Here is a 27,263-nt window from a genome sequence, read left to right as displayed (position 1 = left end):
AGCCCGATGCGGGGCTTGAACTCACGAACTGTGAGATCATGACCTGAACTGAAGTCAGATGCTTAACCGGACTGAACCACCCAGGCGCCCTGCTAGAGTCTTTTAATGTCCTGTTTCCCCCTGGTTCAGAGACAGTGGTTAAAGCTAGCACAGAGCAAAAGAGTCTAAGAATTAGGACCTTGATTCATCTTAGTGGGATGGTTTCATTTGCAGGTGGCACAAAACAGAAGATTAGCAGTTGATTCTCTGTATTGCTGTTTGGGGGTATAATTTCAGTTTTTAGAAAGATTTTCATTTAGCCGTGGACTAATTTCGGGTTTTGTGGTCAGCAGCTGTGTTGCAGCGCATTAAATTGAAGGGCGATTGTTGCAATTTAGAATGCACCAGGACTCTTGTCATCCATTTGGTATCAGGACTGTCTCTTGTCTCCTGTGCCAGATTTGCAAGTGTGGGCCAATGCAGGAGTTTAAGATTGCCCTAACAAGATTGGTGACTTAGATGTTTCGGTTATTAGTTATGTTCTATATAACTGGAGTTTTGGCTGCCAGAATAGGTTGCTTACAATTAAAAATGAACTGGATGGTGGTGAAGTGGGTGGATCTGGTCAGACAAACGTGGATCAGGACTGGATTCTGCCTCCTCCTAGCTCTGTGTGACTTTGGGCAAGTTACTTGCCCTCTTTAACCCAGTTTTTTCATCTGTTAAATGAAGAGAGTAATAGTGCCTTTGTCATAGTCCTGAAGATTAACCGTGTACCTGGTGCATAGTAAGCACTCAAAGATTGTAGCTGTTATTAATATAGCCTAATTGGTGTCTTGTTAAATACACTGTGCTTTATTGAGTCTGAGAATCCAATGAGTGTAATTGACTGTACCAGCAAATTATATACTGATAAGAAATTATAACAATTACATCGCCTATTGGATTTTATCTGGGATCTGCAGTTTGCCTTTGGGATTGATCACCTTGTCGTTTTGAATCCTGACAAATCCCTTGCTTCCCACCCTTTATACTCTCCTCTGGTTCTCAACCTCATCAAGTTCAAATCAGCCATCCTTTTTAGCTCCCATGGAATTGTTTTGTATCTGCTTCCTTACTAATCTCCCTTAAAATGTAAAAAGTAACATTCTGTCAATTTTTTATTGAAAGAAATATGCTTTGGGGTCACCTGGCTGGCTCAGTTGGTGGACCACGCGACTCTTGATCTTGGGGTCCTGAGTTCAAGCCCAAGCTCAAGGCCTAGAGCTTACTTGAAAAAAAGAAAAAGTGGGGTGCCTGGGTGGCTCCGTCACTTATGTGTCCAACTTTTGATTTCAGTTCAGGTCATGATCTCACGGTTCAGGGGATTGAGCTCTGTGCTGACAGAGTGGAGCCTGCTTGGGATTCTCTCTTTTCCTCCCTCTTTGCCCTTCCCAAGCTTGTGCACATGCGCTCTCTTTCCCACTCTCTCTCAAAATAAATAAATAAACTTAAAAAGAAAAAAAGGCATTAGGGGCACCTGGGTGGCCCAGTCAGTTAAGCATCTGACTCTTGCTCTTGGTTCAGGTCATGATCTGAGTTTGAGCCCCACATCAGGTTCTGTGCTGATAGCTCGGAGCCTGCTTGGGATTCTGGCTCTGTCTCTGCCCCTTCCCCGCTGGCACTCTCTCCTGCTCTCTCAAAATAAGTAAACTTAAATAAAAAGAAAAAAAAACCACTTTGATGTGCTAGCATAACTGCTGTAGCTTCTTGTATACTGTAGTTCTGTGTGGCGTCAGATTTAGTACCTGTAAACACACACCAGACATTTATTACACTTTTTTAAAAATGTTTATTTATTTTTTGAGAGAGGGAGAAACAGAGTATGAGCGAGGGAAGGGCAGGGAGAGAGGGAGACACAGAATCCGAAGCAGGCTCCAGGCTCTGAACGGTCAGCACAGAGCCCAATGCGGGGCTCAAACCCACGAACTGTGAGATCATGACCCGAGCTGAAGTCGGCTGCTTAACCGACTGAGCCACCCAGGCAGGCGTCCTTTGGTGTTGGGGATTTTCAATAAGCAAACAAAATTACACAAAATATGGGTGCCTGGGTGGCTCAGTTGGTTAAGCGTCCGGCTCTTGGTTTTGGCTCTGGTCGTGATCTGGTGGTTTATGGGTTCAAGCCCCGTGTCAGGCTCCACAGCTGGCAGCGTGGAGCCTGCTTGGAATTCTCTCTCTCCCCCGCCCCCACCTCTGCCCCTTCCCTGCTCATGCTGTCTCTCTCAAAATAAATAGACTTAAAAAAACCCCACAAAATACTGTTGGTTACAGTAAACCAACTAAACTAGAGTAATGGCTGCTGGAGAAACAGCTACCAGAGTATTGGGAGGGACTCAGCTGGTCTTTGTTCAGAAGCTCCTGCTGAACACACATAAAAATCCTAGTCATCCACGTTTAAATGTCTGCCAGTCTAAATTTAGATAATTAAAAAATATATGTATTTCATTTTTAGTTGCTAATAATCTATCAAATCTTCTCTCTCCCAACCCCACTTTTTTTTTTAATTTTTTTTTTTTAACGTTTATTTATTTTTGAGACAGAGAGAGACAGAGCATGAACGGGGGAGGGTCAGAGAGAGGGAGACACAGAACCTGAAACAGGCTCCAGGCTCCGAGCTGTCAGCACAGAGCCCGACGCAGGGCTCGAACTCACGGACCGCGAGATCATGACCTGAGCCGAAGTCGGCCGCCCAACCGACTGAGCCACCCAGGCGCCCCCCAACCCCACTTGTTACCATATGCCTTATACACTCTCCTTTCAAATACCAGTTTGGTATTTAAGTTGTTCACCCCCATTTCCAGTAAGGATAAGAAAAAAATAGAGAAATGCAAAGTATATAGCTAGACAACTTACCCAAATATAAAATATTTCCAAATAGTTGAAATAAGAGGGGAAAACATTGGACTCCCTCTGTCAGCCCAGAGCCCACTTCAGATCCTCTGTCCTCTTCTGTCTCTTTGCCCCTCCCCCATTCATGTGCATGCTCTCTCTCAAAAATAAACATTTTATTTATTTTTTTTTTTTAATTTTTTTTCAACGTTTATTTATTTTTGGGACAGAGAGAGACAGAGCATAAACGGGGGAGGGGCAGAGAGAGAGGGAGACACAGAATCGGAAACAGGCTCCAGGCTCTGAGCCATCAGCCCAGAGCCCGACGCGGGGCTCGAACTCATGGACCGCGAGATCGTGACCTGGCTGAAGTCGGACGCTTAACCGACTGCGCCACCCAGGCGCCCCAAAAATAAACATTTTAAAAAAAGGTTTTTTTACATTTATTTTTTTAAAAATTTTTTTTTTTTTTAACGTTTTATTTTTGAGACAGGCAGAGACAGAGCATGAACAGGGGAGGGTCAGAGAGAGGGAGACACAGAATCTGAAACAGGCTCCCGGCTCTGAGCTGTCAGCACAGAGCCCGACGCGGGGCTCGAACTCACGGACCACAAGATCATGACCTGAGCCGAAGTTGGCTGCTTAACCGACTGAGCCACCCAGGCGCCCCCTTTTTACATTTATTTTTGAGAGACAGGGCACTAGTGGGGGAGGGGCAGACACACACACACACACACACACACACACACACACACACAGGCTCCAAACTCCGAGCTATCACCACAGAGCCCTACATGGGGCTCAAACTCACAAACTATGAGCTCATGACCTGAGCCGAAGTCGGATGCTCAACTGACTGAGCCACCCAGGCACCCCGAAAATGAATTAACATTTTTAAAAATCCCTAGCATGAAAAAAAAAATAATGCTTTAACTCATATGTTAAAATATCTAAAAAAAAGTTCAACCTAGAATAGGTAAATAGGCAAGTTATATTATTGAAAATTATGGTAAAATACTCAGAAAAAAATTTACATCTTTTAAGTGCAGTTTGGTGGCATTCAGTGCATTCATAGTTGTGCAAGTATTGCCACCATCCATCTCCAGAACTTTTTTTTTTTTAACATTTTATTTTAAGTAATCTCTACACCCAGCATGGGGCCCCATCTCACAACCCTGAGATCAAGAGTCACATGCTCCACTGACAGGACTGACTAGCCAGGCACCCCTACAGAACTTTTTCAGTCATCATCTCAAGCTGAACCATTAAACCATAATCCCCCATTCCCTACTCCTGCCAGTCCCTACTAAACACTGTTGTGTTTTCTGTTGCTGTAAGTTGATCACTCTAGTTACCTCATAAAGGTTGGTTATGTTGTGATAGAAATTAAATGTTAAGAGATCAGCATGATCCCATGACCATGTCCTATTCAGCAAGATACTGGAAGAAGCAGGCATGATACTGAAGAAGGGACTTGAGATGGGTTTGAAACAGTGGAACTAGGTGGACTGGAGTTTGTATATTTTTATGGCTCCATCTTTAAATATTTAAATCTTTTGATTCTTTTGAATATATTTCTTGAAGCACATAAGTATAGTTTTATTTTTTCCAGTTACTTAGCCCCAGTAAGTATAGTTTTATTTTTTCCAGTTACTTTTCCCTACCGATTTAAGAAACAGTTTACTTTAAAATTTCAAAATGTTCCATCACTAGATACATTGTCAAAGAAGGGCAGTTTTCCCATGCAATTTCATATGACACTTGGTAAATTCAGAGATGATGGAAAAACTAAAAAGTATCCCAAAAACTCATTATCAATAATCTAGTCTCTTGGGGAACCTGGGTGGCTCAGTCAGTTAAGCATCCAACTCTTGATCTCAGCTCAGGTCTTGATCTCAAGGTCATGAGTTCAAGCCCTGTGTGAAGTCTACTTAAAAAAAAAAAATCTAGGCTCTTTTTTTCTATGTAAGTAAGGTCTCTCAGAACAAAAAGAAATAAAAGGCATCCAGATTGGTAAGGAAGAAATAAAACTTTCCTAAAGACTCCACCAAAAACTGCTAGCATTGATACATGAATTTGGTGAAGTCACAGGATACAAAATCATTGTACAAGAAATCTGTATACACTAATAATGAAGCAGCAGAAAGAGAAATTAAGAAAACAACCCCATTTACAATTGCACCAAAAATAATAAAATATCTAGGATAGACTGAATGAAAGAGGTGAAAGACCCGGATCCTGAAAACTATAAAACCCTGATGAAAGAAATTGAAGATGACACAGAGAAATGCAAAGGCATTCCATGTTCCTGGATTAGGAGAACAAATATTGTTAAAATGTCTATACCACCCAAAGCAATCTACAGATTTAATGCAATCCTTGTCGAAATACCAGTAGCAATTTTCATAGAACTAGAACAAATAATCCTCAAATCTGTGTGGAATGTTTACAAAAGACTCTGAATAACTAAAGCAGTCTTGAAAGAGAAAAAACTGGAGGTATCATGATTTCAGACTTCAAGTTATACTACAAATTGTAGTAATCAAAACAGTATAGTACTGGCACAAAGATGGACACACAGATCAGTGGAACAGAAAAGAAAACCCACAAATAAACCCGTAAGTATGTGATCAATTAATCTTCAACAAAGGAGGAAAGACTATACAATGGGAAAAAGAGAGTCTCTCCAACAAATGATGTTGGGAAAACTGGACCACTTTCTTACACCATACACGAAAATAAACTCAAAATGGATTAAAGACCTGTTGTGAGACCTGAAGAGAGCATAAGCAGGAATTTCTTTGACATTGGCCATAGCAACATTTTTCTAAATGTGTCTCCTGAGACAAGGGAAATAAAAACAAAAATAAACTGTTAGGACTACAGTTTATAAATAAAAATCTTTGGCATACTGAAGGAAATAGTCAAGAAAACTAAAAAACAATCTAGGGAATGAGAGAAGATATTTGCAAATGATATACCCAAGAAAGGCGTAGTATCCAAACTATATAAAGAACTGATATGTACAACTCAACAGCCAAAAAACAGGCAGAAGATATAAACAGACATTTCTCCAAAAGAGACGTACAGATGGCCAACACATGAAAAGATGCTCAACATCACTCATTCATCATCAGGGAAATGCAAATCAAAACTACAATGAGATATCACCTCATACCGTGTCAGAATGGCTAAAACCAACAACACAAGAAACAAGTGTTGGCAAGGATGAGGAGTAAAAGGAACCCTCTTGCCCTGTTGGTGGGAATGCAAACTGGGCAGCTACTGTGGAAAACCTTATGGTGGTTCCCTCAGGAAGTTAAAAATAGAACTACCTTGGGATCCAGTAATAGCACTACTAGGTATTATCCAAAGAAATACAAAAACATTCAGAAGGATACAAGCACCCCTGTGTTTATTGCCGTATTATTTACAGTAGCCAAGTTATGGAAGCAGTCCAAGTGTCCATTGATAGATAAATGGATAAAGAAGATGTGGGGTGTGTGTGTGTGTGTGTGTGTATGCACATATGTACGATGGAATGTTATTCAGCTATGGAAAGATTGAAATCTTGTCATTCACAACGACATGGAGTGAGCTAGAGAGTATAATGCTAAGTGAACTGAGTAGGAGAAAGACAAACACCATATTATATCATTCATGTGTAGAATTTAAGAAAGAAAAATAAAAAAAAGAGACCAAGAAATAGATTCAACCACAGAGAACAAATTGATGGTGACCAGAGAGGAGGTGGAGGGGGGAATGAGTGAAATAGGTAATTGGGATTAAAGAAAAGAAATAAGCAAGGTCTCAATGTTTCTCTCCGTAGGAAGAACTAAAGAATAAGAAATTCTGTTTTAACCTTTTTAATTTTATGCTAAGTTTATTTTACTCGAATGGCACGGTTAACTCTTCGTTTTGTTATACTAGTTAAGAGAATATTGGCAGAAGGAAATGAAGTCAGGGTGTAATAGGCCCGTTCGAGGTACAGCCTTGGGAAGCCCAGCAGGAATAAGCCTAGTAGTGATTAGAGAAGGCAGAGACAAGGTGGTGGGTGGGGAGCCTTTTCAGCAGTGCTCACCATGTTTGTTTGTAGGACTTTCTAGGAAATCTTTTTGAGCTGTATTTGTGTGAACAGCCTAAATTAGTGCCCGCCACAAAGGCAAAATCAAATTCCATAAATCTATTGTTTTTTTTACATTAGGTATATTTTGCAGTTTTAACATTTTTCAACTCCTAAAGCATTTGTAGGAAGGGTGAAGGGCAAATAAATACTCTCGTGGTATGGTATTTCTTATTTTCTGCTTGAGAGACATGTTCGTTTCCCCTCCTTTCCTTTTAATCTTCCTGTTTCCTTGACACACCTGCTTCTGAACCCCATCTCATCTCTCCCTGCTGTGACAGTTCACTAGCACTTCACGGTACCTAAGCCTCTTTCAACTCTTATTTTCCACCAACTGTCGGTTTCAAAATAAGGTGGCTTTGTTTGGGAGGGAAAGGGTAGAATCCTTTCTGAATGTCTCCTTTTCCTTTGAAGCAGGAGCACTTCAGAGACAATTGAACTGCTTTTAGGTTTTTCTTACCACCCAGCTTTTGCTTCTGATAGATCCTGCCGTGAACACAGTTCTGTTGATGACATCGATTTGTTGCTATGGAAACAGTGGTAATGTCACAGATTCAGCCCAGTGACTTGACTTCAGGTTCAGGCAGGAGAAATGGGCAAGGCCTTAGGGGAGAACCTCATTAAAACTGAAAGCTATCAATTATAAACAGGTGAAAGGTGAATGGAGCCAACCTTTCATATAATGAAAACAAAAGTGAACCCCTACCAAATTGACTGCATGCAGTTGAATGCAACAGCATGAATTCTGACCCATGAGAGTCTAACGAAATAAAAAAATTACACTTTCTTGGAGTATTTCTTCTGCTTAAGTTGAAATCTTTTAAGCTGAATTATTTGCACTAAAGTTGTCTTTTTTTGGGTTCTCAGGACATGGGCAGCAGCAGGTAGTTCCTTCTCCGGCCTCAGCAGCCAACCCACCAGCCAGCAAGCCCCAGCAACAGAATGGGAGCTCAGGGATGGGTAAGCTACTGTGTGAGGACACGTGCTGATTATATGTATCAGGCCTCTGAGTAGTGTTTAGAAATTTAATCTGGGACTAAAGGGAGTTTTCAAAATGTCATTCATGATAGTTGCTTCTTGCAAAGGATAGTTCCAATTCTTACAGTAAAGTATGTGATTGAAAAAATGATTAAAGATAGCCTTTTAAAGATACTTCATATGCCTGTTTTAATCAGAATGATACACTGTTCTCTGTTAATAGTTTATCTGGTGGTTTCTCACATCTTACGTTTTGCACTCTCTTGACTTGTGAATTTACATATCTTTTAAATTTGTACCTTTTAACTATTTGGAATCCCCTTAACTGAATTTCGCTTGTCTCTCTCCAAGTTTCCCATTTGGGGCCCTCACGGGTATTTATCTTAATGTGAAAACGGTATCATTTATACCGGTCATAGGTTCTGCTTCTCAGTCTCCTGGATGAGAAATCATTTCTTCCTTTAACTCTCTGCAGTAGGTCCTGAGAGGCTATAATGGAATCATTTTGTTTACTTTCTGGCCTTCACTTTAGGAACTACTATTGAGAATGATGATGTGTGGAATTTGGTTGGATTTATTTTTAGAGGTCCTTTTTTTCTGTCACAGTGTCTCATACACCCCCTCCTCTCTTCCTCTCAACTATTAATTGCTAATTTTAAATGCTGAGATTTTAAGAAAAACAAGGTTAAGGCATCACTAAGGTGGCTGTGAAACTTTCAGGACATGGGACTTCATTGTTCTTTGATGTTTTTATCTATCTTGCAATATCTGTCAATCTACCTTCCATCTAGCTCCCCTGTGTACGTGTATCTATTTATACACAACTCTCAAATTATGTTCTGTTGAAGGAGGTAGTGGCATAGATATACTAACATGGTAAATAATGTAAAACTCACTTCCTTAGGCCTGAAATGCAAATCGTATATTGTTCCTTTCCTTCTTCTCACAGATTTATTTTCCCAGTTGTCTGTCTTTGGCTTATATTAACATTTATTTTTAAAAGTCAGTTAATGCTTTTTTTTTTTTTCAACGTTTATTTATTTTTGGGACAGAGAGAGACAGCGCATGAACGGGGGAGGGGCAGAGAGAGAGGGAGACACAGAATCAGAAACAGGCTCCAGGCTCTGAGCCATCAGCCCAGAGCCTGACGCGGGGCTCGAACTCACGGACCGTGAGATCGTGACCTGGCTGAAGTCAGACGCTTAACCGACTGCGCCACCCAGGCGCCCCAGTTAATGCTTTTTAAACACACATCAACTGGGTGGTGAAAGAAAAAAAGACTGGGTGTGTATTGAGGGGAAGCATGTTTTGTATAACTATCTTCTTGATGATATTAGGTATGCATATACACATGTATTCTGTGAAGTTCACTTGCTTCCTTGCATAATCTTGACGCAATTATTACTGTTGTATGTGTAGTTCTCTCTTGACTCCTCAGTTAGAATAGGAAATGTTAAGATCTAGGACAGTCTGTATGGTTTTTATTAAATGCTGCAAATACTGGGGCACCTGAGTGGCTCAGTCAGTTGTGTCTATCTCTTAATTTTGGCTCAGGTCGTGATCCCAGCGTTGTGGGAAGGAGCCCTTCATCGGATTTCAGGCTGAGCGTGCAGCTGCTTGAGGTTATTTCTCTTCTCACTCCCTGGCTCACGCACATGCTGTCTCTAAAATTAAAAAAAAAATTTTTTTTTTTAATGCTACAAATACCTAGAATAATGTCTTACAGGTTGTACAAACTCAGTAAATAAATGCTGAATAATGGTAGGTTTACATCTCTAGCAAAATTCCATTCTAAAGAAATGTTTTGATAGAGAAGATTTGAAGTAATTGGACTAAATTACATTTTCTGAATTTGGAGGTTGAAACTTTATAGAAACTGTGCATATAAAGGAATTCCTGTGTTTATAAGCTTTAATTACCTGTTTTTTTCCAAGTGCACAGTAGCTGCTTAGGCTTGGGTAAAGAGGCAGAAGGGATCTTGGTTCCCAGCCACCTGGTTGTCTTGAACCAAAAACTGATTGTTGCCCTTTGCCCCCAACTAAACCCAGTCGCATAGACTTCAGTGTAGACCTTTCAGTCCTATAGACCAGTTGAGAACAGTGAGTTTTCTGAAGATGTTTTGAGGTAAAATATTTGTGATAGGTATTGGTGTCCTTCACCTCAGATGGTTCATCTACTGTGTCCTTCACCTCCTAACCTTTTCTTCTGCTTTTTTTTCTTAATGTTTATTTTTGAGAGAGAGACCGAGCAGAGGTGGGGCGGAAAGAGAGACACACACACAGAATCCAAAGCAACCCCAGGCTGAGCTCTCAGCACAGAGCCCCATGCGGGGCTCAGACTCATGAATGGTGAGATCATGATCTGAGCTGAAGTCGGACACTTAACTGAGTCACCCAGGCGCCCCGCTTCTGTTTTTTTTTTTTCTTATACATGCAGTGACTTGCCGTTGGTTTGACCAGTCAAGGATGTTGGTTGATTTTCTTTCTCTGACCCATTATCTCTCCCGTTGATACAATAAGTTTAAGAAGGATGAGTCTCAGCTCAGTCAGTTGAGCATCCAACTCTTGATTTCGATTCTTGATCTTACAGTTTGTGGGTTTGAGCCCTGTGTCGGGCTGTGCATTGGCAGTGTGGAGCCTTCTTGGGATTGTCTCCCTCCCTCCCTCCCTCTCTCTCTCTCTCTCTCTCCCAAAATAAATTTTTAAAAAAAGTTAAAAAGGACAGGCCTCTGAAAGAGCAGTGTCTGGACTCACTACTATTATCATGTTGACCTCAGTCATAGCTTAAGTCAGCAAATAAAGTAGTAAGCTTCTGTGTGCCCAGCCTTCATTCTCCATCTCTTTTCTAGCTGCCTGTTTTGGTCTCCGATGTCCATATCTCTTGATTGATAAAAAGGAAAAACTCGTTGCCTCTCATTTCGTATGATTTCATGAGCAACACCTCAGTAATTGAGAGTTATTACAAAACTTACATAAAATTTATGTAGACCAATGATTGCCCTTCTTTGTGTTTGTTTTTAAAGGTTCCACTGCATCTAAGACTTATGGTGCCTCAAAGACATTTGGAAAAGCTGGAGCTACCAACCTAGCGAACACAGGTTCTGGAGGAACACAGGTCAAAGTGGTACCCATCGCCAGCCTCACCCCTTACCAATCCAAGTGAGTTTTTCCATAGAGTACGTTTAGAATGTACTTACAGTATAATGCTAGGGGTTATTATGGGCTCTTGCATTATGTATATGCGAACTTCAGGGCTATCATACATAAAGTAAGTTTCATCTCTTTTTTTCCCTCCAGAGGGGCAAGAGGGTACAAATTGTGGCAACCATTAACTCTCTTATCATAAAAGAATGGCAAGAATGGGGCTCCTGGGTGGCTTAGTTGGTTAAGCGTCCGGCTTCAGCTCAGGTCATGATCTCACGCTCTGTGAGTTCGAGCCCCACGTTGGGCTCTGTGCTGACAGCTCAGAGTCTGGAGCCTGCTTCAGATTCTGTATCTCCTTCTCTGTCTCTGCCTCTCCCCGGCTTACTCTTTCTCAAAAATATATAAATGTTAAAAAAAAAAAAAAAAAAAGGCAAGAAAAGCAATCTACTGTAGATTATGGGGTTTCATTAATTTTGAAAGAATTTGATTTGAAAAATATTTAATGCCTTAAAGAATCCATTTATCATCAGGAGTAAAAAATAAATATTTGTTGTAATTCAGAAGACATTTCATCTTGTCATCATATAAATAAGTGACTTTTAGTCTAAAAATTGTTAGTATGATTTAGGTGACTAAAAAAAATCTGTACTATTAGTATAACTGCATTACTATACCCTGAATGGATATTTCTTTTTTTTTTTTAATGTGTATTTATTTTTGAAGAGGGGAGAGAGAGAGAGAGACAGAGACAGAGACAGAGACAGAGAGAGACAGCTCATGAGCGGGGGAGGGGCAGAGAGAGAGGGAGACAGAATCCAAAGTGGGCTCCAGGCTCTGAGCTGTCAGCACAGAGCCCGACACAGGGCTCAAACTCACGAACCATGAGATCATGACCTGAGTCAAAGTCAGACGCTTAACCAACTGAGCCACTCAGGCACCCCTGGATATTTCTTATATATAATTCTTTTCCATTTGATTTTAGCAGTTGAGAATGAGTGAATTCTCTTTTCAGAGTTCTTTCAGCTATGTTTTTATTCAGTCTTCAACTCTTTGCAGTGTAGGGGTAAGGAGTAAGGTAACTAATGTGCCCAACACGTGCCAACCAGGATAGGCACCAAGACTGGATATTGATTGAATCTTGTGCCTCCTTTTTTTAGTGGCCTCTGTCTGAGGTCATACTACTTTGGTGTGTTTTCCTTTGGTAGCTCACCAATACCGTGTTCCATAATTTTGTATTTATATTCAGTGTGTGTTAGAATGGAGACAGAAGTTTGACACCAGTTTTATCAGTTCCCATAATTGAAAATAGTGGCAAAATATAATTGCTGGTATTACTGCATTTTCTAGCTTAGAACCTTTCATTAAGGGGATACCGTTGCCTTGGTGATGCTTTTTGGAGAAGGGAGAGGGTTTATAAATTTACTAATTTGACAGGAGAATGAGTTAGTGTTAAATCATCTCGTATGTTTTACTACTTGCTTATTCTATAAACTGTCAAACCTGTATGTCCTCTTGGGGTTTTAATTAGCTGGATTAAAATACAGCTTATATTGAAAAATGGAATATGCATAAGATAAGAAAGACTATAGGAAGATAATAGGGCACCCTTTTAGACATTTCCCACGTAAGACTGAGCATTAACATAATCTGTTTGGTTTCTAGGTGGACTATCTGTGCTCGAGTTACCAACAAAAGTCAGATCCGTACCTGGAGTAATTCCCGGGGGGAAGGGAAGCTCTTCTCCCTAGAACTAGTTGATGAAAGTGTGAGTATTTGTCAAGTGGGGAAATAGGAGGAGCCTAAGAAACAGAGGGCTCATCTCTGTGCAGGCCTATGAGATGAGGAACAGTAGTAGGCCAAAAATAAACATGATTGTTATTGTGGTTTTTCCTGTCTGTATTCTTTTGATGGCTCTCTGTGTGCAAAGGGTTAAAGGTCTTAAATAAAATCCTTTGTTTTATTTTACTTTATTGAAAAGCAATTTTTTTAAATTATTGTTTTTAGATAGGCTTCACACCCAACGGGGGCCTGGAATTCATGACCCTGAGATCAAGAGTCACATGCTCGGGGAACCCAGCTGACTCATTCGATGGAGCATGTGACTCTTGATCTCGGTGTAGTGAGTTTGAGCCCCACGTTGGGTGTAGAGATGAGATTACTTAAAAAAAAAGCCACGTGCTGTACCAACTGAACCAACCAGGCACTTCTAAAATCCTTGATTTTATTTTTATTTATTTATTTATTTATTTATTTATTTATTTATTTTATTTATTTATTTTTTTTTTTTCAACATTTATTTATTTTTGGGACAGAGAGAGACAGAGCATGAATGGGGGAGGGGCAGAGAGAGAGGGAGACACAGAATCAGAAACAGGCTCCAGGCTCTGAGCCATCACCCCAGAGCCCGACGCGGGGCTCAAACTCACAGACCGTGAGATCGTGACCTGGCTGAAGTCGGACACTTAACCGACTGCGCCACCCAGGCGCCCCTAAAATCCTTGATTTTAAAGGAAAGCATTTGTAGAAATTTATTTTTTTGGGGGCAGAGGCAGGTGAGCAAGGGGCATAGAGAGAGAGAAGCGGGGCTCATGCTCAACCAATGTTGGACTTGAACTCACGAACCGTGAGAACATGACCTGAGCTGAAGTCAGATGCTTAACAACTGAGCCACCCAGGGTGCCCAATAATTAGTTTTTTAAATGTATAAGCAGCCTCATGAGCAGTAGAAAGCAGAGACACTCTGTCTGACTTGTTAGCAGGCTAAGTTGAAGCCCTGAGAGGTGATGTCTGGTTATGAGCAAAGTGTTGCTTTGGGCCACAGCAGAAGGCATACAACAGCCACCTTGAAAATCGAGTGGTTGGGGCGCCTGGGTGGCTCAGTCGGTTAAGCGGCCGACTTCGGCTCAGGTCATGATCTCGAGGTCAGTGAGTTCGAGCCCCACGTCAGGCTCTGTGCTGACCGCTCAGAGCCTGGAGCCTGTTTGGGATTCTGTGTCTCCCTTTCTCTCTGACCCTCCCCCGTTCATGCTTGCTCGCTCTCTGTCTCAAAAATAAATAAACGTTAAAAAAAAAATTTTTTTTTTAAAAGAAAAGTGAGTGGTTTTGTGGGAGATGGATTCTGGCTGTGCAAACTCTATACTTAAACAAAACCAAAGCATGATGAAGAGACAAAACATCCAAGTTGTGGAATCTCTCGACAGTCTCGTTAGCTGTTTGTTAGTTTTATTTATAATTCCTAGTATGTACTTCACACATTGTTTTCAAGCTGCTGCCTATTTCCTATTGGTTCAAACTTCTGCAAGGGCGGGGGAAAAATTGGTGGTTTGTTTTGGGTTTTTAGTTTTTGGAAGATGGAGTGATATCCCAAATGTATTGACTGTGTGATGGCAGAATCAGTATCAGAACCTAATTTTTTACCAAATTATTTGTCTGATCTGTCAGTTGGCAAAAATTTGAGCCTTTTTTAAGTTTCTTATCCATCTATAGTTTTTTTTGTTTTTTAAGTGAAGATTTTATTTTTAAGTAATCTCTACACCCAGCGTGGGGCTTAAACTCATAACCCCGAGATCAAGAGTCACGTGCTCCACCAACGAGCCAGCCGGGTGTCCCCATCTATAGTATTTTGACTGACGGAAAAGTAAAGTGAAAATCAAATCACAAGCAACTTGAAAACGTGACTTATTGTAACATTTTGACAGTGACTCCCGAATATATCCATCCCTCGCTTGGCGCCAACGTGAGGGCAGCTGGTGATTCATTTGGCTCATCACGCTTCCTTGTGGGCTTCATTCGTGTCAGTGTTCAAAATTTGTTTTTATTTCTGTTGTCAGAATATTAAAATCACTAGGTTCATTGTGGGTTTTTTTGTTTTGCCTTGTTTTTAGGGTTCTAATTTGAGGTTCATAAAGCACCGTAACAGGATCAGCTAGTTAAACCCAAGTTGTTGGCTGGGGTTAATAGCTTGAATGTGTGACCACAAAATACGTGTTTCTGGGGCATCTGTAGACCTCTCACACATCCCATTTGTGCTTGTGTTACTGCTTAAAGATGTCATTTTGACACCACGGTGTCCTGCTTTTCAGTGGTAAAACTTGATGGACACAATTCTAACCGGTTCTTGCTTGTTTCTGCAGGGTGAAATCAGAGCTACTGCTTTCAACGAGCAAGTGGACAAGTTTTTTCCCCTTATTGACATGAACAAGGTATGGTGGTGTTGCGTTGAGAACTGAAACAGTTGAGTGGCATGGGGGACTCTCGTCCTTCGGAGAACTGCGTAGTGGTAAGGAATTTGTGGTTTAATCTGATAGACTACCCACGTTCCACAGCTTGCCTCTTTTGCAGGTCTATTACATCTCTAAAGGCACCCTGAAGATTGCTAACAAACAGTTCACAGCTGTTAAAAATGACTATGAGATGACCTTCAATAATGAGACTTCCGTCGTGCCCTGTGAAGATGGTCATCATTTACCAACAGTTCAGTTTGATTTCACAGCGATTGGTGACCTGGAGAATAAGTCTAAAGATTCTCTGATAGGTAAGTCTGCAAATGAGAGCAAAGAGAGTTGGGATTATTAGTTTTTGTTTGCAACATGTAAGGGAAATGTAAGACTTAAGTGCTCGCCATTCAACCTTGGATCATGCTGTAATGGAGCTTTGACCGTTTTTTGCTAACACATTGTGCCTGTATTTTAGACATAATTGGGATCTGCAAGAGCTATGAAGATGCCACCAAAATCACAGTGAAATCTAACAACAGAGAAGTTTCGAAGAGAGACATCTATTTGATGGACATGTCAGGGAAAGTGGTGACCGCTACTCTGTGGGGAGAAGATGTAAGCATTTGTACTGAGCAGTCAGAGCGTGTGCAGAAGGCAGAGATGTAAAGAGCTGGGTGGCTGTCTTGTCTTAAGAGTTGTGGGTTATGCTAAGCGAAATTAGAGGAAGACAAATATATGATTTCACTCATATGAGGATTTTAAGAGACAAAACAGATGAGCATAAGGGAAGGGAAACAAAAATAATATAAAAACAGGGAGGGGGACAAAACAGAAGAGACTCTTAAATATGGAAAACAGAGGGTTACTGGAGGGGTTGTGGGAGGGGGGATGGGCTAAATGGGTAAGGGGCACTAAGGAATCTACTCCTGAAATCATTGTTGCACCATATGCTAACTAATTTGAATGTAAATTAAAAAAAATAAAATTAAAAAAAAAAGTTGTGGGGTCTTGGCCACGTAGGCCCTTCCTAATGAAGGATTGAGCTGTCTAGGGAATATTTGAAATTCTTTATTTGATTTACTTTTGTGAGGTATGCTATGATTTAAGTTTTATACAGAGAGGTGATCTTTCTTCTAACCCTAGATTAGTTTTAATGTATCTTTGAACAGATTCCTGTGAGTGAGGTTAACTTGGATAGATTCCATGTACTATTTTATTGCATTTATTCTACTATTGACTGTGTTCCTTGTTTTCTATAAAAATGTTCTGTGTGTTCTTCCTGACAGTGACACCTGTTCACTGTATTTGATTGGTGTTTTTGTTGTTACCCAGGCTGATAGATTTGATGGTTCTAGACAACCTGTGATGGCTATCAAAGGAGCCAGAGTTTCTGATTTTGGTGGACGGAGCCTCTCTGTACTGTCTTCAAGCACGGTCATTATGAATCCTGACATCCCGGAGGCCTATAAGCTTCGTGGATGGTAGGTATTTTGGGGCTAAACCAAGGGGTCATTTGAGCCTGGCCTTTGAGAAGAAGTGGCTCTTTTGGTTCTTATGATCAGGATGTGAGCTATCTGCAGAACAGAGGGCTTTGTTACCGAATGGAGCAGTTCCTATATTTCTCGGAGGCGTTATGCCTTCTGAGAGGATGGCTTTAAAGCCCTTAAACTGACAAGCCTGTAATCCCATGACAAACCCAGAGATTCCGGAGGAGGCAGTTAGCATGGACGTGCCGCATGCTGACCTCTATCCTGCCAAAGTAGGGTGGGGCCAGGCTGTTCCAGCCGGGACCCGAGGGACCGTAAGCTAGAGCCAGCTTTCTTTCCTAGGTTTAAAGCTGTGGGCTTCTGTGGTGTGGGCAAAGAGTGTACTTCCCTGTTCTGTCCAGTTGTTGGTGCTGAGCACATCTTCCGGTGTGTTCACTGGACTCTGATAAAGTGCAATGGAAACAGTGGGCTCTTGTTGGCACTGCATTGTTATTCCCAGGCACTTGGATGAGAGCCTGTTAAGATCGCACTATATCTGGCGTTTTAGGGTGTTAAAACTCTGCCTTTAAAGAGCACTTCAAACTGAAACATAGTGTGCAAGAATTGATGTGGTCAGGGAAAAACACTTTAGCTTGAGCTTAAATAATTTGTGTAGCTGTGGTCCCAGGGGATTGTATCGGTTTCCACCTATGTCTTAGGGTTTTAGTGATTAAAGAATTCGCTCCTGTGACATACTTCTCACTTTTATTTTGAGTGTAATGTGAACCAGTAGTAGCACTAGTGTTTGAGTAGTTTCATGAAACATCTACTAGAGTGTTCGTGACACTTAAGCCAGCCTCCTGAGTATGGTCCACACGTATCTATATTTAACTATTCTGGTAGCTGGCATTGCATTATAAGGCAGGTCCCGCTCATAGTCTGACCAGAAATAACCACAGCTGTGGTCTGTCCTTCTCGCTTGATTTTCTTTCAGGCTCTAGAGCTTGACCCCAGGTTAATGGCATGCCCACATTAAGGTCTTCATATTTTACTTGTCAGTAACAGTGATCCTGGTCAACATAAAAAGACATGGCTGTCTCCAGAATAAAATAACCTGCCGTTGATCAAAGAGAAGTTCACTGCACACACCCCACCTGGGCATGGGTTGGAGATGTTTGATCTTTGTTGTAACAATGTGGAGGGGTTTTTGTTGTTTTCTTTTTTTTTTTCCAATGTGGAATTTTTTTATTGTAAGAAGGGCTGCTTCAGTCTTTGCTCTGTTGATTCCTGATGAGCTATCTTTGGTGGCAAATGTCTCCTTGGAGTTTTTGAAACCGTAAACTGGTGTAGATAGTGGTGAAACGGATTTATGGACCTTGCTGTGCTTCTGTGACGGATTTAGCCGCTTCCCTGACAGAATGTGAAGGCAATTGTCTGCAGCTTAGGGCAGCACCCATTCTGTGACATGGCCCCTTTTTAAGGAGCCTGCTCTCTCTCTGGTTAGCTTTCACTTATCCTCCTTTTAGATGACATTGGCATGTTTTTAATCTCAGACTGACTCCTCCCTCCCCCAAGTATGTTTCTGAGCCGTTTTCCTTCATGTCAGCTGATATGTGTTCAGGAAATGTAATCAGTTTTAATCATAATGCAACACAAATTAATGTTAATTTTAATATTGGCATAGGTAGAACCTCACTAAGATAAATCTACAAGAAAATAGATAATATCTTAAATTACTTCGGGTTACATAATCTTTAGATTCTCTATCAGGCTTATAAGATCTTTTACCATGAAATTTTTTTTTTGCCACAAAAAACGTGACAGTCAATATGCTGACTGTCACTTTCTATACTGATACAGTTCAGTGATGGTAAAAATGTGGCTACTTGCTGAGAATGAGCATCAGTAGCCTAAAGAACTGTGTATAACAGATGCTAATTTAAGAAAAGGTTCTGTGATATTCTGGCACTGTCTTTCTTGACCACTGGGGGGCATCAGAGCAATTGAGATGAAAAGAGGTCATTCACTTCCTGCAGTTGGCTTAAGATACAAGGAGGAACATAATCATTTCAGCCCATGTGACCACGACCTATGAATGTAGGACAGGTGGGGGGGGCTAGTGAATAGCCTCTGATGTCTAGAAACAAGTAGCATATTCAATAAGTATAATAAAGTACCTGTTGTTCTTTGTTTATTTTTCAGGTTTGACTCTGAAGGACAAGCCTTAGATGGTATTTCCATCTCTGATCTAAAGAGTGGAGGAACAGGAGGTAGCAACACCAACTGGAAAACTCTATATGAGGTTAAATCAGAGAACCTAGGCCATGGTGACAAGGTACATTCCTAACTTTCTTCACAAAAGCATATAGAGTGTGCAGAAGGATGAGTTTTCCAACCTGATTTCTGGTACCGCCTGTCAGACGTTCATTCAGAGCTGTGATTCTTACCTGGAGGTCTGACCAGAGCATGGCATGACAGTTGAGAATCACCAGAGTGAGGGAGTCGTGCTTACTAATAGGCTATGTCATATCCCTCAGATATCCTGTGGCAGAAAAACATTAGAAACTGACTTAGAGAGTTAATTCTTAGAGGGATCCTGATGAAGTGGTAATAACTTCGGGTCTATGTTTGTTTTTGCTGATTGTTCCTGCAAGTTGAAGTGCCCACACACCAAGAAGGTGGGTTTTGAGGTTATAGCTAACACTGAGCATTAGTCAGGCTCAGGGTCAGACATCAGGCAGTTCACACGTGCCCTCAATGGCTGTACAGTATTAAACTCTCACGGGCTGAGATTTTGCCACTGTTCTCTGATGGGAATCGGCTCTGGTATTTGACTTCAGTTGCAGCTTCCTTTCAATGTTTGTATGTAATGACTCTCTTCCTGTCTTGATCTAAACCTGTATTCTGCCAGCAGTTCATTATTTAAGTCATTTATTTCTCCTTTATGGTCCCCAAAAGAGCAATTCCTACTTTTATTGTTTTCATATTATATAATACAGTTTTTATTCCTTTCCCCCTCGTTTCACTATACTCCCTTATCCCTCATTGTCGTCAACGGCATCTGATGATGCTGTCATATGGCATCTTGAGACTTAAACATTAGACAGATAGGTATTGTCTTGTCATAGGAACAGCCACTCTTCAGGTTCTCTTTTCCCAGTTTTCTTCTTAGATCTACAGGTAGACTGTGTGTAATAAATCAGGCCTGTGGGCACCTGGCTGGCTCAATCAGAAGAGCAGGTGACTCTTGATCTTGGGTCCTACATTGGGTGTAGAGATTACTTTAAAAAAAAAGAAAGAAAGAAAAAGAAATCAGGGACGCTTGGGTGGCTCGGTCAGTTAAGCATATGATTCTTGATATCAGCTCAGGTCATGATCTTACGGTTGTGGGATTGAGCCAACGTTGGGCTCTGTGCTCATAGCACATAACCTGCTTGGGATTCTCTCTCTCTCCTTCCCTCTCTGCCCCTCCCTCTCTCTCTGCCCCTCCCTCCCTTCCTCCCAGTAAGTAAACATTAAAAAGAAGAGGAAGAAGAAAAGAAAAATCATGCCTGGACAGTACCCATTTGTACCTAAACTTTATTTTTTTAATTTTTTTTTTTTAATGTTTATTTTTGAGAGAGACAGAGCATGAACGGGGGAGGGACAGAGAGAGAGGGAGACACAGAATATGAAACAGGCTCCGGGGTCTGAGCAGTCAGCACAGAGCCCGATGCGGGGCTCGAACTCACGGACCGCGAGATCGTGACCTGAGCCGAAGTCGGACGCTTAACCGACTGAGCCACCCAGGCGCCCCTGTACCTGTACTTTAAAGTCATGAATTGGGGCGCCTGGGTGGCTCAGTCGGTTAAGCGTCCGACTTCGGCTCAGGTCACGATCTCGCGGTCCGTGAGTTCGAGCCCCGCATCGGGCTCTGTGCTGACTGCTCAGACCCCGGAGCCTGTTTCATATTCTGTGTCTCCCTCTCTCTCTGTCCCTCCCCCGTTCATGCTCTGTCTCTCTCTGTCTCAAAAATAAATAAACGTTAAAAAAAAAAAAATTAAAAAAATAAATAAATAAAGTCATGAATTGAATCTGGACCTTATCTAAAAATACAGAAAATTCTTGGGGCGCCTGGGTGGCTCAGTCGGTTAAGCGGCCGACTTCAGCCAGGTCACGATCTCACGGTCCGTGAGTTCAAGCCCCGCGTCGGGCTCTGTGCTGACCACTCAGAGCCTGGAGCCTGTTTCAGATTCTGTGTCTCCCTCTCTCTCTCTGACCCTCCCCCGTTCATGCTCTGTCTCTCTCTGTCTCAAAAATAAATAAACATTAAAAAAAAAAATTTTTTTAAATACAGAAAATTCTATAGGCATTCTCCTAGGAGACTTATTTTCTCTAGAGCCTTCTAGATAGAGGGCTCAACAAATCTCTTTAAATATCCATATTATTGGGTTTTGCCTTCTTTGTTCTAAGACATTGGGAAGCCCCAGAGATTGCTGACCTGGCTCCGAATTCAGAGTACACCCAGAGGGAACTGCTCACCCCTCAAAATTATTTACCCTGTATCCTTTCTGTGAGAGTTAAAAAGCAAAACCAATAACAACAACATTAAGTCCAAGCACATGACTTAGTCCTTTGCTACATTTACTTATCAGTGATTTCTCCACCCGGATGGCTTAGACCAGGGGTTGACACACAGCCACATGCGCTCATTTGCATATTGTCTGTGGATGCTTCTGTGCCACAGCAGCAGAGTTGAGTAGCTGCAACAGGGACTCTGACCAAAAGGCTCGTAAAGCCTAAAGTATTTCCCGTCTGGCTTTCTACAGAAAACATTTGCCACTGTGACCTAGACAAAGATGAAGGTGACTCCAAGCCCCAGAAACCACTACTATTGTTCTTAATGTGGGAGGATGGTTGAATGTCGCTGCACTAGATTTTCCTGCCTTGCGCTGTATTTCCTAGATGTTAACCTTTGGAGGGTCAGAGGAACGGGAGAAACAAATCTGTGTCTCCTGACATCTTTATTTTTCATATAGTCTTTTTCTGTTTTTAATTAATTTAGTCTACTTTAGGATTCACTTTTCTCGTTAAGGAATAATGTGCTTTATTATTATTATTATTATTATTATTATTATTATTATTTTAATGTCTAATTTTGAGAGAGAGAGCGCGAGCTGGGGAGGGCAGAGAGAGAGGGAGACACAGAATCCAAAGCAGGCCCAGGCTCTGAGCTGTCAGCACAGAGCCTGACTGCGGGGCTCAAACTCACAAACCTGGAGATTTTGACGCAAGCCGAAGTTGGACTGAGCCTAGTCACCCTAGGAATAATCTGCTTTAAAGCTTAGTTTATTACCTTTGTAGGTTTTGCAGTCCGCACAAGTGATTTCAGAAACTATAGCATGAATCGTTCCCTGTAATCACATTGTGATCTTAAGGATTCATATATGTGAACACTTACCACTTATATGTCAGGGCAAGCTTGGGCTGCCCCCTGAGTCCCTCTTGAACGTAGGCCCTGTGTTCCAGGTCTCTCATGTCACTCTTTTCTCCTGAAGGCCGACTATTTTAGCTGTGTGGCGACAGTTGTGTTTCTTCGCAAAGAGAACTGTATGTATCAAGCCTGCCCAGCTCAGGACTGCTTTAAGAAAGTGATTGATCAACAGAATGGATTGTACCGCTGTGAGAAGTGTGATAGTGAATTTCCCAGCTTCAAGTACCGCATGATCCTGTCAGTAAGTAAAATGGGTAGTTGAGACACTGTAGTGTTTCTCGAGTCCCTACCACGTGCCCGCCCGCCACGGTAGAGACGAGGGCCAAAACAAGATCTCTAGTGGTAGGAAGCCTGCAGACGAGTAAGTGCTAAAGAGCTTCTTATTCTACAAGAACAAAAGTAAGGGGCCTTTCGCTCAACTGAATAGCAGTCTGTTTTCTCCTACTAAAAGCTTTTTTTCATACCAGAGAGTTGCATTTAGATGCCCAGCTGATTTCAGTTGCTGTGCATGTAGTACAATTACAGCATTGGTGACACTCTCCTGCTAACTGTTATGAAGATAAATTAATTTGAAATGGCATTTCTGGAGAGCAGTAATTATACAGCCAATGCGTATATTTAGTTATTTTTCTTGTAGATAATCTATTCCTCTTAGCCCTCGGTAGAGCTGACTTCTCGGGAATGTGACTGTGTGCTGATGTGGGAGTGTGGCTTTTTTGCATTGTAAGAATTGTTTCTTTCAGTTTTAAAACCTTTAAAGTGAAGGGTTTGCTTTAAAAAAATGATAATACTGAATGATAATAAAGGTATAAGAAAAATAGGCATTCTCCTATTTTTCTAGAAGGTGATTTGGCAGTAACATATCAGGAGCCTTAAAAATATTTATGTTTTCTGGCACATTAAACACTTGGAGAGAATTTCTTCCAAGAAATCACCAGAGATGTTACAGTTATGTAAAGTTATCTGTTACTCTGTTATGTTGAAAAGTTCAGTACAACTTAACTTCCTTAATATTATAGTGGTTAATTCCGTTATTTTATCTGTGGAGTGGAATACCACGCAGGCATCAGAATTTGCCATCTATTTGACGGTTTTCCACAGTTAAAGTATTTGAAGATGACATGAATAAATGTTCAGGTTATTAATTGAAAATGGCAAATTTTAAATCATATGTTCGATATAGTCTTGAGGTATGTACACACACAGAAAACAGACTTGAGCGGGCAAATACCATACTGTTGATAGAGGTTATTTCTGGTTGATTTCTAGTTTCTTCTGCGTTTTCCTTTTTTTTTTTCCCCCTGCAGTGAAAACTCTTGTGATAGAAAGAATTTTTTTTAATCTTTTCAGATAAAAAAAAAAAAAAAAAGATTTTACTTGTCCTTTCTATATTTTTTTTTTTTTTTTTTTAACGTTTATTTATTTTTGGGACAGAGAGAGACAGAGCATGAACAGGGGAGGGGCAGAGAGAGAGGGAGACACAGAATCGGAAACAGGCTCCAGGCTCTGAGCCATCAGCCCAGAGCCCGACGCGGGGCTCGAACTCACGGACCGCGAGATCGTGACCTGGCTGAAGTCGGACGCTTAACCGACTGCGCCACCCAGGCGCCCCCCCCCTTTTTTTTTTTTATGTCCTTTCTATATTCTAATTGCCCCTCAAAATGTTAGTTCAGCAGGAAAGTTCTACATTTAAGCTTTTTTTTTTTTTTTTAAATTTTTTTTTTTTTCAACGTTTATTTATTTTTGGGACAGAGAGAGAGCATGAACGGGGGAGGGGCAGAGAGAGAGGGAGACACAGAATCGGAAGCAGGCTCCAGGCTCTGAGCCATCAGCCCAGAGCCCGATGCGGGGCTCGAACTCACGGACCGCGAGATCGTGACCTGGCTGAAGTCGGACGCTTAACCGACTGCGCCACCCAGGCGCCCCTACATTTAAGCTTTATATTCCTGTAAACCATAAACTCCATCGAACCAGAATGGAGAAGGTTGTCTAGATGGCTGATCAGCCTTTCTGTGAGGCTTGTAGATAGTGGAACCCCAGGGCACTGGTTTCACAAGGTGTGGACCCAGCGTGTTCCCTTCGTTGTGCCATTCTCAACCCTGTTGAGGGTGCTCTGCCTCTGGGATGCTGGCACTCGGTAAGCAGACTGTAGGTGTGAACTGGGATGAGACACATTCTCTTGTGTATGTGAGTGTTTGTAACTTTTCTTGTCCCCTTACTTTTCCATCATAACTTTGATATTAAAGCTCTATGTATATGCCAAGTGAAAATGTAGACTCATCAAATGACACCTTAAAAAAAAAACTGTGCTTTCTTATTTCTACTAAGACTTTTACTTCAGGAAATGGATTCTTTGTGATCCACTTTCTTCCTTGACTCTCCCCTATTTAATTTTACATCATGGTCCAATTGGAGACAGTTGATCCAAGCTCCTTTCTTTTGCTAGGTAAGTTTGGCCACTGGAGAAAGGCCCCTGACTCAGACTTTTAAATAGTCTGGGGTGCTCAGCAGTGACTGAGAATTGCCTTATAGAACTAGTGACTGAAGGATGTACAGTTTGAAATGCAGAGAACCTGCCCTCACTCATTGGAGGCTCATTCAGAACCTTTAGTCCAGAGGCCATTGCGGCTGGAGGGGAAGGAACTAAGTCCAGGGTGCCTGGATTCCATGTCTGAAGGAGAGTTTAGTTGGGTTGTTATCTCCACTGAGATCTGAAATCACATACCCACAGCATATCGTGTTCCTGCTGTGATCCAGACTTACATTTTAAATTCTTTCTTTGATATTTTTCACACTCTTTGGAAAGAATATAGCATATGTGGTAGTAATGGGGTTTTTTCCCCCTGGGAATTATTTTAATGAATGGAAAAAGTTAATCTTCTAGTCTCCTGAGTGTGTCTTCCTTTTATTATTTCTTTGCTAAATTAATATGTAACGTGTTTTTTAGGCAAATATTGCTGATTTTCAAGAGAATCAGTGGGTCACCTGTTTCCAGGAGTCTGCGGAGGCCATCATTGGACAAACCACTGCTTATATTGGGGAGTTAAAAGAGAAGGTTGGCCCCCTCTTTTATTATTAGTGTAACAGTTGCCAATAACACCCTTTTGCTCTTTAAGTTTTTTAAATTTCTCTTGGGTGTTGTATATAGTTTCTCAGTCTGATGATTATTTGAGACTCATCTAATTCTGTCAGATTTGTCCACTTTGGGTGTACTAACAATGAGGTAATCAGGCAATGTATATAAAAGTGTTTTAAGGGTGCCTGGCTGGCTTAGGATTGTGAGTTCAAGCCCCATGTTGGGTGTGGAGCCTACTTTAAAAAAAAAAAAAAATTAAAAAATAAGTGCTTTAAAAGCAGCATTTTACAAGTGTAAACCACTTATTTCTCCTGTTACTGTTAGCACACAAAAGTTGGTGTGCCTTCAGTCACTTGACATCTTCTGAAGAAACCTGAAGTACAGATGTGCCCTTTTAACATACACCATCCTGAAAAGTTGAGTCAAATCCTGGTTTAAATTCAGATAGAAGGTACTTGCTACTTTAGGTCTTCAGATGGAATTTTATGAAGTAACTTACTTTCATAAGGTAACTTTATGTTTCATTTTGATAAATGCTTATTTTCACATATTTGGTTTATTTAATGTAGGGAATAGATTACTAATTATGCTAAATGTAGGAAAGATACTTAGATAAAATGTGTAAAGATGACCAATGAAAGCTGTGTTTTCTGGGCCACACAAATTAGCATCTATCTGTGTATTTTTCTCCGACTTCTTCCAGATTGGTTAGAATACTTGCAAAAACCACTAAGAATAAAGATTTGTCATTTGTTTTGGCACATTTTTCTCTTATTCTTTCCTATCTTCAGTTCTGTCCATTCAGCTCCCCCCTACACACCTCTTTTTTAAATTGTTTGTGAGATCTCTGAAAATAATGCCAACAAGCCCTTTTATAGAAATAACTGGAATTGACTTTAAAATATGATGGTGTCTTTTATCTGTTTTGCCTGGTTCTTTATTTTCATATCAGATTTTAAGGCTTGAGGCAGCTTTTCAGGGTTTTTTATGAGCTTATTACATTTGACTGTTTTTACTGCTGGTGAATGAGGACATATAGAAACTCTTCCCTCAGGAACCATGATATTCTTGGAGTATGCACTCCAGCCTTTCCCTAATCTTAGAAGAATAATGACAGCTGATATAATTTTCTTAGGATTTAACACATTGTTTTATTTACATATCTGAAGGCCCAGAGGACTGCAAATTTATTTTATGCATATTTATATGCATTAAATGCTTTCTGTGATCCCTCTCTGTTTACCAGACTTTTTTTTTTCTTTTTTTTTTTTTTCTTTAAATAAGTGTAATTAGTGGGCACCTGGCTGGCCCAGTCTGGTGGAGCCTGTGACTCTTGATCTTTGGGGTTGTAAGTTCAAGCCCCACACTGGGTGTAGAGATTACTTTAAAAAAGCGGGGTGGGGGGGCAGTGGTGCCCGGGCGGCTCAATTGGTTAAGAGTCCAACTTCAGCTCAGGTCATGATCTCATGGTTCATGAGTTCGAGCCCCACGTTGGGCTCTGTACTGACAGCTCAGAGCATGGAGCCTGCTTCAGATTCTGTGTCCTTCCTCCCCCCCCCCCCCCCCCCCCCCAACTCATACTCTCGCTCAAAAATAAACATTAAAAAATTTTTTTAAAAAACAAAAAAGGGAGGGGCACCTGGGTGGCTCAGCTGGTTATGTGTCCGACCCTTGATTTCAGGTCAGGTCATGACTCATGAGATCGAGCCCGGCATCAGACTCCATGCTGTTAGCATGGAGCCTGCCTGGGATTCTCTCTCTCCCTTTCTCCGCCCACCTCCCTCCCTCCCTCCCTCTCTCTCTCTCTCTCTCTCTCTCTCTCAAAATAAATAAATAAAATTTTTTTAAAAGGTACAAAAGTTTAAATAGTATTTGAGGGGTAAGATAAAGAAGGAGAGAACTGTTTTTCATACTTTCCCTAGTCTTTACCCACCCCACCT

General features: G+C 41.2%; 1 protein-coding gene across 1 annotated transcript in view; it reads left to right on the top strand.

Annotated features, from left to right (window-relative positions):
* Positions 1-27,263, top strand: part of RPA1 (replication protein A1) — a 76,669-nt gene that overhangs the window by 44,484 nt on the left and 4,922 nt on the right. Inside the window, exons 6-15 of the mRNA XM_030295043.2 lie at positions 7,838-7,930; positions 10,971-11,106; positions 12,754-12,856; positions 15,225-15,293; positions 15,433-15,625; positions 15,784-15,923; positions 16,641-16,789; positions 18,977-19,109; positions 22,312-22,488; positions 25,195-25,302. Coding sequence (XP_030150903.1) covers positions 7,838-7,930; positions 10,971-11,106; positions 12,754-12,856; positions 15,225-15,293; positions 15,433-15,625; positions 15,784-15,923; positions 16,641-16,789; positions 18,977-19,109; positions 22,312-22,488; positions 25,195-25,302 — 1,301 coding nt within the window. The remainder of the gene's footprint in view (positions 1-7,837; positions 7,931-10,970; positions 11,107-12,753; positions 12,857-15,224; positions 15,294-15,432; positions 15,626-15,783; positions 15,924-16,640; positions 16,790-18,976; positions 19,110-22,311; positions 22,489-25,194; positions 25,303-27,263) is intronic.

This window comes from Lynx canadensis, chromosome E1, assembly GCF_007474595.2.
Source record: "Lynx canadensis isolate LIC74 chromosome E1, mLynCan4.pri.v2, whole genome shotgun sequence".
NCBI lineage: Eukaryota > Metazoa > Chordata > Mammalia > Carnivora > Felidae > Lynx > Lynx canadensis.
The sequence above is the reverse complement of the archived record's forward strand: the minus strand, read 5'-3'. Positions and strand labels throughout refer to the sequence as shown.